General features: G+C 38.6%; 1 gene segment (V, D, J or C); it reads right to left on the bottom strand.

Moving 5' to 3' along the window:
- Positions 1-6,835: 6,835 nt before the first annotated feature.
- On the bottom strand, positions 6,836-9,379 carry LOC115772752 (Ig lambda-2 chain C region-like). The segment is given in 3 exon segments: positions 6,836-7,348; positions 8,634-8,783; positions 9,331-9,379. Coding segments are annotated over 3 exon segments (522 nt in total).
- Positions 9,380-10,657: the final 1,278 nt, after the last annotated feature.

The following is a 10,657-nucleotide window of genomic DNA, read 5'->3' as shown; positions in this document are numbered from 1 at the left end:
GTTCTGGTATCAACAAAAATCTGGACAGACTACAAAGCTCCTGATTAGACATGTGAGCATAAGACATTCAGGAACACCAGCTCGACCTAGTGGCAGTGGAAGCAGATCTGACTTCTCTTTGACCATCAGTGGAGTTCAGATTGAAGATGCAGCAGTTTACTACTGTAAGAGTATCCACAGCATAAACAGTGCTGATGTGTTCACACAATCCTTTGTAGTTGCACAAAAACCTCCCTCAGTCAAACTGCAGAGACACTGAGCTGTTACAGCAGGAACTGAGTGCAGCTGACGAGGAAGCAAAGTAGAGCACTGAACACAGAGCTGACAAGAGCACATCTTATTCCACTTATCCTAATCAGGGTCGCAGGGGTGCTGGAGCCTATCCCAGCTGCATTAGAGTGAGAGGCGGGGTACACCAGCACAGGTCAGCAGCCAACACAGAGAGACAGACAACTATTCACACTCACATTCACACCTACAGCCAATTTAGAATCACCAATTAATCTAACCCCACTAACTGCATGTCTTTGGACTGTGGGCCGAAGCCAGATTACCCAGAGAGAACCCACACAGTGTATGGATATTTTTAATACTTTCATTTATTATCTATACCTTTCTTACTGCAAGCAGAGGCCCATTCAATATTTTGTACTGTATAGTGGGTGGGTCTTTTCCACTAGCAGTAGCCACACACTCATTGCGTCATATTCTGGGCGGGACTTCCCCCCACCCACACGAGTGGGACATCCATCATTCCATATTACAGTATGTACTGTGAGGGCCACTCTTCCACTGCCAGGGGACACACATCCATTATCTCAATACTCTACTTTCCCCATGGCTAATTACTGGCCCTGTTCCCAGGGGCCTCTGATGAGTCATTGTTACTTTGATTTATCATCACATATATGGGAATCTATGTTTTTTTTTTTTGGCCACAGCGGCGTTTTGTGACAGTGGAGAGAGACAGGAAATGGGGGGAAAGATACAGGGGAAGACACACGGGCAAATTGGCGACAGGCCGGGATGCGAACCCACGCCGCCCGCACCGCAATGTGGCATATGTATGTGGTCGCCGGCTTCACCACTAAGCCACCCAGGTGCCAGGGAATCTATCTGCTTTTATTGTTCACCTATGTTATTTGTACTGTATGGCCTTCATACTGGTGCATGGAGTTAGTATTCTCATGTTTTAGATACCAATTTTATGGCCTGTGCAAAGTAAGAGAAAACCCCAGACACACACACCAATGTATAGAGTGGTATGTCTGTGTAGATTCTCAGTCATCCAGGTCATAGTAGTCTCTGGAGCTTGAAAAAGGCGACTGGACTTCTTTTTGTTTCTTGAAGACGTTTCACCTCTCATCCGAAAGGCTTCTTCAGTTCTCAACCAAATGGTGGAGAGACCCAGGTATTTAAACCCCTGTGGGCGTAGTCCCCTGGAGGTGGTTAAGACCCTCTATTGATCATGTGCGTGAATACATGTGCCCAGGTGTGAAGGGGGCGTGGGTCATATTTAATCAGTGGTTTCAGTTGAAACCAATTTAGGACTCCGCTCCATTGTTTCCTGTGGCCTATTGAGGTCACTGGAACAAGTCCAGTCGCCTTTTTCAAGCTCCAGAAATGTATAGAGTGCTTTATGTTCTCTGGGTCACTGGGGTGAGGGTGAGACCTGTTAGATCTTAGGTGTGCGTTTGAGGGTTTTGGAGAGTTTCCAGAGTGAGCACTGTTCCTCATGACACCTGTAACACTATGTTATACTTCAGCAATGTTTTATGATAGGTACATTCCTAAAATGGAGTTCTGTAGGCCCCCACCCTCGCGCTCTTCTGGCCAGGAGGGGGTAGAGATAAGACTTGGCTAAGTGGAGTGGTACTAACGATGTTATCCTAGCGGATGTTTGAGTAGAAATGTTCATCATTTGTGACATCTGTCTGAACCGTCATAAAACAAAAGGTACCCCTGTGATGTGTACGCCTTAAACATGTGACTTTAGAGTGGGCGTAGTTTAACCAAAAGACAATTGGTTGGGGTTCAAGTTTCATGGGCTGAGACTTTATGCAAATTAGGAGGGGTCAAAGGCAAGTGGGCAATTATCATGTTTAGGATATAAAATGTTTTCCACTCTTTGTCTCACCTCACCTGTCTCTATGTGCTCTTCCTTTCCTGTTTCTGCATCTTTCTCTGTCTCTGTGTTTCCCTCTTCTTTTCTTTCTTCTTCTTCTCTCTGTGTGTGTGTATCTCAGTCTCAACTATGTTACTGTCTGTATCTTGGTTTTTGTCTGTGTAAAAAAATCCAACCTGAGGAAGATTCAAATTTCATTAATATTCAGATAGCTGTTTATGTTGCAGTAAATCAGGACAAAACCTAAGGTAGAAAAAGAAAATTTGTTGTTATCACAGAAAGCTCATGATATGTTGAGTGAGTGTCAACATGTGAAAGAGAAAACTCAGGCAGAGGGTCATATAACACTGAAAAGGTTCTGACTTTAAGTGACATGAGTTTTTATTACTTTGTGTTAATAATTGTATATAGAAAATGCCAGCATCCTGTGTAAATCTACATGTGACAAAATCAGACAGTAAACAACTATCATTCTATGAGGAGTGTGTGCTAATGCACCAACAGCCTAGTGCAGGCTAGGTAGCTCATACTCAATAACATACAATATACGATCGTTGTGCAAATCAGCGTTTCACACCACAACTCCGTATATGTGTCATCAAAGTAAATAACAAAGGACATCTGCAAGTCGCTTGGGGTATGTCTCTATCAGTTTTGCACATCGAGAGACTGAAATTCTTGCCCATTCTTCCTTGCAAAACAGCTCTGAACAATGAACTATTTTCAAGTAAAACATCACAGTTTGCACCTCATTAAATGCAGAAGATGTTTTAACTAGACTGAGTTAAAATTGCTTAATGATTGAAAAGGATAAGTGGAATAAAATAGATGGAAGAACTGAAGAACAAAAGTTGATTTTCAGATGAAATAATCCTATTGTTTTTAGTTGAAATTACTGAGCAAAAAATAAATGAATCCTGAATCATGAATATGAGACAATCACAATATATTTCAAACTGCAATAAAAAAATAATGTGTTGTTGATACCAAAGTAAAAACTAAATATACCAGCCACAGTGCTGTTAATCCAAATATCAAAACTGTCCAATTGATCTGACTTTGTGTCCCATGTTCTTCAGTGTGCTGAGAGCAGAGAAATAATTTCCATAGAGAGGAGGCTTTGCATCATCAGCTGATCCTCCAGAGAACTCAGAAGGTTTATAGTCCTGTGAGTTCAACACTGCAGGACTCAGATCTGTCAGTCAGCACAGCAGAAACCACCATGACTCTCATCACCATCCTCATCTGGACTCTGACCTGCTGCTGTTTCACAGGTTCATTCACTCAGCAACATTTCAAACATGACATGCTGTTTTTTCTCTCATTTATTTCTGTTGATAAATTAAAGGGTTTTTTTTTGTGTGTGTGTGTGTGCATGCAGGATGCAGCAGTCAGGTGACTGTGACTCAACCTCCAGTAGTGACAATAGCTCTTGGATCCACTGTCACTCTGACCTGTAGGACCAACCAAGCTGTGGGTAGCTGTGGTTATGGTTATCCATGTATGTTCTGGTATCAACAGAAACTTGGGCAGACTCCAAAACTCTCAATAAAATATGCAACAACACTTCAGTCAGGAACACCAGCTCGATTTAGTGGCAGTGGAAGCAGCTCTGACTTCTCTATGACCATCAGTGGAGCTCAGAATGAAGATGCTGCAGTTTACTACTGTCAGAGTTACCACAGTGGTGGGGTGTTCACACAGTCATTTGTAGCTGTACAAAAACCTCCCTCAGTCAGACTGCAGAGACACTGAGCTGTTACAGCAGGAGCTGACAGAGACTCTGACACAGAGCACTGAACACAGAGCTGACAGTAACCTCACTGAGCACTAAATGTAGAATTACATTTATATATTAATTCACTTTGGGGGAATTTTGGAAAAGTGATTTTAGAAGAATTCTGATTACTGCAAATCATGTTCTTTTCACATTTCCTGACAGGAATTAAATCAAATGTTATCTGTTTATATAATTATACTTGCTTTTCTGAATATGCAATTCACATTAACTCAGAAAGTTCAGCATGATAAAAATGTCTTAATTTTCTTTACCTATTATTTATCCATTATCCAATACCAGAAAGAGGGTAAAGATTCCCTTATTTTGATACAAGAGGGCAAACCTGATTATTGTATAAGCAGAGATGGACTCCACAGATGCAGGTGTGCTCACTGACCCATGGTGTAATTTGAATATCTGTTGTGCCTCCGATAGTGTGAACTATTTTTAAGGTATCAGGTTTTGCATGCAAAATAGTAATGTTTGGTTTTATACTTGTCATACTGAAATTTTTGCCCTGCAGATGCTATATACATTACAATGGCATTTTTTACATTTTGCTGCGACCACTATCAAAGAGAAACCATGTCTCTGAGCCTTGTCTGGAGTTCAGCTATCCTGAAACATATGTGTGAGGACAAGCACATCGGCATAGTTGGACCAAAGTATCAATCAAACTATTCATAAATTGATTTAGAATTGATGTGTTGCAGCCATGATCTGTTACAGGAGATTGATACCCACTGCTCTACTAAATGTAGCGCTGTCGTACAGAAATGTCCCGATGTTCATTGAAGGGGAAGTGAAATTTAGATTTTTCCTCAATCTTTCAGCTTCAGATGTTTAGTTCAGTTAGTGCTATAATGCACCCACTGCGCATGTTACATGTTTGCTCTACACTTTTGTCAAAGCAATTCAGGTGACATATACAGATGTTCTGAAATCCATACAGAACAATATGCTGATGGGTGGCTAAAGAGCAAACAGCAAACAATCTAAAGAAAAAACAAATTTACTTTTTATTTTAAAAAAGAGCCAATTCACCCATACATGGCTTAAAATACCAACAACTTGGTGTATGCTTTTTAATATGCAGTATGGCTAGGCTTCATCAGAGTCTTTATGCTATCAGGAGCAGTTCATTTTTTTCCCCAAATAAATGTAGATCCAGTTTGTCAGAATGATCAAAATGAATCAAATAGTGTCTGCAGATACTGATTAATGTGGGCCCACTCACCAGCAGGGGCACCATGCATCTCTGAGTGAGAAAAATATAAATAAAAGGTTGAATAACCCCCCCCCCCCCCCCCCCCCCCCTACCCCATACACACACACACACACACGACCTCTGTGTTTTCGGTTGGATTGGGAGAGGAGGGTGTTTTACTCCTAAAATGTGTTTTGCACACTTTCACTGCTCCTCAGAATTTAAGTTCTCCTGTCACACATGCTCTCCTGCACTTCCACTGAAAACTGAATCAGGATGATGTTTCCAATGTTGGTGATTCTTTTGTTGGGCTTTCTGAGTCGGGGTGAGAGATTTTTTTTAAATAAGGAGAATGTTTGGTGAAGTTTTCTCTGCTCTGTTTATGTGTACATTCAGTCTGAAAGGTTAATTTGTCTTCCTGATGCATGTTTTTTCATTTGCCAATTTTCTGACCCAGACTTATAAAACCAAGTCTTTCAGTCTTGGAGGGACTGTGACCATCAGCGCTGTGACCTCCCAAGCTTCTAATATATAAAGCATCAACTCACTTCTCAGGAACTCCGTCTCGATTCAGTGGTAGTAGATCTGGTTCTCAGTACACTTTAACCATCAGTGGTGTTCAGGCTGAAGATGCTGGAGATTATTACTGTCTGGGCTGGCATGGCAGTGGAGTGTTTAGACAGTGATTTATAGCTGTACAAAAACCTCCTTCAGTCTGGCTGAAGGCTGCAGGTGCAGTGTTGGTGAAGAGACTGTGATGAGAATAATCAAGCACAAACACAATGAATCTAAATAAAACTGAAGAAACTAACAGCTTTACATAAACAGATTTAACTTAAATAAATATCATTGAATATTATCTTATTCAGTCCAGTAATAGAAACAGCTGTTTATCACTGTTTACTATCAATTAATCATGTAGTAATAATCTAATGTAGATTGTGATGATTAATGGAATAAAAACATGCCATGTTATTAACACAATCAATAATGGGTTATAAACTTCACTGTGTGATTTGTGATAGAAATAAGATGGTTAATCCAACTTTGAAATTTAATAATGTTAATATTAAAATAGCTCATATTAAAGTGATCTTTTTTTACTAGCTTGTTTTCTTGGATTTTTACTGCAATAATTTTAAAGCATAACATGGATGAGAACAGAAAAACGGTAACTTTTTCCTCATTCTCAGTTAACTGAATCATAGTGATTATACTTAATAAATTTTAACCCTATCATCACCTGCTGTTTATTATTAACCTTTTCATCAGCTCCATTAATTTAGTGTAAGTCCAAACCATAGTTCTTTGGATTTTATGTATACCATTCCCTTCAGTGTGTTAAGAACAGAGAAATCATTTCCATAGAAAGGAGGCTTTGCATCATCAGCTGATCCTCCAGTGAACTCAGAAGGTTTATAGTCCTGTGAGTTCAACTCTGCAGGATTCAGATCTGTCAGTCAACACAGCAGAAACCACAACCATCATGACTCCTCATCTGGACTCTGACCTGCTGCTTTTTCATGGGTTCATTCACTGCATAAAATAATAAACTGATATATATTCTAATGATTTAATAACAAATAATGTTATGAAATATAACATTTTGATGCAAACTATGAAATGAAATATAAAATATCAGAAATATATATTAATATGTACAAATAATTTTACATTTCTGTGAAATTTATGAAAAGGACAAAACAAAAGTGATTTTTCATAAGCTGTGATTTTATTTTGTGATGTTGACTTTTTTACAGCATGGTTTTAAAGCACAGGTGGAAAAGATTAGCTGATGAAATCTGCATGCACATGAAAAGAGTCAAATGTTTGCAAGAATATGAGAACAGAGGAAATGTGTGGCTTCATCAAACTATAAAACACATTTGCAGACAGGAAGTGTTGCTGAGGCTCTACTCTGAGCAGCGGTCAGGGTTCAGGGTTTGAGTGACAGGGCTCTGTCCACTCAGACTGGCCTCACAGGTCACTGAGCCCGCCTTCCTCCACTGGTCTGCAGAGAGGCTCAGGGTGCTGCTCCAGCTGTAGTGACCGTTTGTCCCCAGGACTTCAGGGCTGTTTGACACCCCTGAGGATGTGCTGGTGCCCCCCACCTTCCAGCCCAGATTCCAATTTGAGGGGAAGCCCCCACTGGCCAGACACACCACAGTGGCACTGTTCTGCTTCTCCTCCTCTTTGGAGGGAGGGAGGACAGTCAGAGTGGGCCGTACCACACCCACTGGAGGAGAGAGAGTGGGATGAGAGGGGGGGGGGGGGGGGATTAGAATGAAAGCTGGTAAAAACAACTACATGAAGGCTAATTGATAAAATTTTATTTTCATAATGTTTTACACTTAATAACTGTTCACTGTGATGATTTCCTTAAGTTAAACTGACACAGCTGAGACACTCGTGAATACAGTTAAAACTTTGGCATCTGTTTCTTTCACTTTCTTTCTTTTATAATCAGTTAATCGTAAACACCATGCTGATCTACATTTTCAAAGAAAACAGTTATTTTCAAATTCAAAACTTGTGAATACAATTAAACCTTGTGCATCTGTTTCTTTCACTTCCTTTAAACTACATTTAAAATCACTTAACTGTGAACACAAAGCGGATCTGCATTTTTGATGAACGCATTTAATATTTTTAGCAGAAATCCATGAACAAAGTTTTTAATAAACAGTTACTTTCAAGTTAAAAATGTAAAAATAAAACACATCTAGAAATGTTACGCTTAGAGATTGATTTTCTTATTTTAAACCGACAGAGCTGAGAAATTTGTGAATACAGTTAAAACTTTGGTATCTGATTCTTTCACTTCCTTTAAACTACATTTAAAATCAGTTAACCGTGAACAGAAAACTGATCTGCCTTTTCTGATAAACTCATTTAATGTTTTTAGCAGAAATCCATCAACAAAATTTTCAAAAAAACAATTATTTTCAAATTCAAAACTTAAAAATAAAATGAATCTATAAATGTTACACTTCAAGAATGATTTTAAGTTAAGTTAAACTGACAGAGTTGAGACACTCGTGAATACAGTTAAAACTTTGGCATCTGTTTCTTTCACTTCCTTTAAATGACATTTAAAATAAGTTAACTGTGAACACAAAGCTGATCTGATCTAAGTTCAGTTAATATTTTAGCAGAAATTTATAAACAAAATTTTCAACATACAGTTATTTTCAAATTCAAAATTTAAAAAATAAAATGAATCCACAAATGTTATGCTTTGAGAATTACAGCTTGAAAATTCTCTAATATTACTAATATTTTAACTGGATAATACTAAAAACAATAATTTAATTTTTAGAATTTAATTTTTTCCGAGTAAATTCAGACATTTGTATCAATGAGTGTCAGTGAACTTTCGTCTCAGAGATCAGCTTTGTCTGATAAACAATAAAATTGATCAGCAACAATCACTGAACTTCATCAAAGTTCTCTTCAATATTTAAAAAAAAATGCAGAATAAATGCTACAAGTTTTGCAAAGTTTAAATTTCTGGTACTTACAGTCAACGATGACTTTGGTTCCTCCACCAAAAGTGTACCACAGTGATACAAACTCATTAAGTGGCCGTACAAAAACCTCCTGCACCCTGAACAAGAAACTAAGAACTGAAAACAACTCTGATTTTTCTAATAAATGACTAAAATATATACCTTATGTTATTTTATAAAGGCCTTAATCATATGGTTTAAAAATTACATCTTTAAATGAAGTTCATTCAGCTTTTCATGTAGTTTTACTTTTCCTCAACTGAAAATGATGCAACTATGATCTCCACTTAAAATTAAAAGGGTTTTGCTCCCAATTTTACATCAACAGAGCCAATTGTTGAAATCATAATATTAAATAATTCCAAATACATTAATCTACAATAAGCCCTGTAATCAAATTAAATGGAGCGAAAACCATTCAAAAGAACCTGACTGCAGACAAACCTTACCTGCTCTTCTTTTGTTATAATCTTTTCAGTTCCATTATCATCATATTTAGTGTAAATATAAAAACATTTTCTTCCCTGTGTCTCATGTTGTCTTCATTGTGTTGAGAGCAGAGAAATCTTTTCCACAGAGAGGAGGCTTTGCATCGTCAGTTGATTTTCAAGAGAACTGAGAATGTTTATAGTCCAGCGAGTTCAACACAGCAGGACTCAGATCTGTCAGTCAGCACAGCAGAAACCACAAACATCATGACTCTCATCACCATCCTCATCTGGACGCTGGCCTGTTGCTGTATCAAAGGTCAGGATCATTTTGAACATTATTTTTTCCATTAAAATGCTTTTAACTAAAAACTTAAATATTTCAAATACATGCATGTACATACAAATCCATATATTTTTTTAGGATGTAGTGGCCAAGTGACTGTAACTCAGCCTGCGATGATCACATCTTCACTTGGATCCACAGCCACTCTGACCTGTGACACCAATCCAAAAGTTTATAATTGGACAGAGTAGTAAAGTACACTGGTATCAGCAGAAATCTGGACAAGTACCAAAACTTCTGATTTACAGAGGCATACACAAACCATCCAGTGGTGGAGTTCCAGTTTGATTCAGTGGAAGAGGAAACGGTATTGATGCTGCTCTGACCATCAGTGGAGTTTAGGCTGAAGATGAACCTCCCTCATTCAAACTGCAGAGACACTGAGATGTTACAGCAGGAACTCAGGACTCTAAAGACGTCATATAATTCACATTCAATAAACCTAAATAAGCGTCTCCTGACTACAACTTTCAGTCATAAAAATCAAATTGATTTAATTAACTTGATGCATTTTTGAAAGAACAATAACAAACAAACAAAAAAGAAAATCTATCAATTTCTGGCATCAGTAACAATCACAAATTAAAAATTAACCAAGTCTGAACATTTTGAGGGTTTTGTGTCAAAAACAAAGTTTACAAAAGCAGACACACACACGCACACGCACACGCACACGCACACACGCACACACGCACACACACACACACGCACACACACACACACACACACACACACACACACACACACACACACACACACACACACACACACACACACACACACACACACACAGGTATTTGTTTGACTAAGCAGGTCGTGTTTTGAATGATTGCTGTGCTTCACTGCTCTTAAAGCAGTTTAAGAAGAACCAACAAGAAACATCTGAGCTGAGTCTCTGACAGTGAGATTTATCATAATGATGATGTTACTGACTTCACTGCTGATCACACTGGTGCTCAAACTTCAAGGTGATGAGGGATGTGTTTCTAGTGTGACCTGCTCTCTGCTCCATTGTACTTTACATCACACTGTCATTTCAATAACATAACATATTTTAATTCCTAGAATCAGATGCAAATCCATCTGTGACTCAGTCTCCTGCATTTAAGGCTGTTTCTTTGGGGCAGACGGCCTCTCTGAGCTGTACAGCCAGTCAACGAGTTGAAGATGATCTCAGTTGGTATCAACAGAAACCTGGACATCCTCCCAAACTTCTGTTTTACAAAATCAGCAAACCTGAATCTGGTACTCCGAGTCATTTC

This window comes from Archocentrus centrarchus, chromosome 22, assembly GCF_007364275.1.
Source record: "Archocentrus centrarchus isolate MPI-CPG fArcCen1 chromosome 22, fArcCen1, whole genome shotgun sequence".
Lineage (NCBI taxonomy): Eukaryota > Metazoa > Chordata > Actinopteri > Cichliformes > Cichlidae > Archocentrus > Archocentrus centrarchus.
This window is presented reverse-complemented; position numbering and strand designations above follow the sequence as displayed.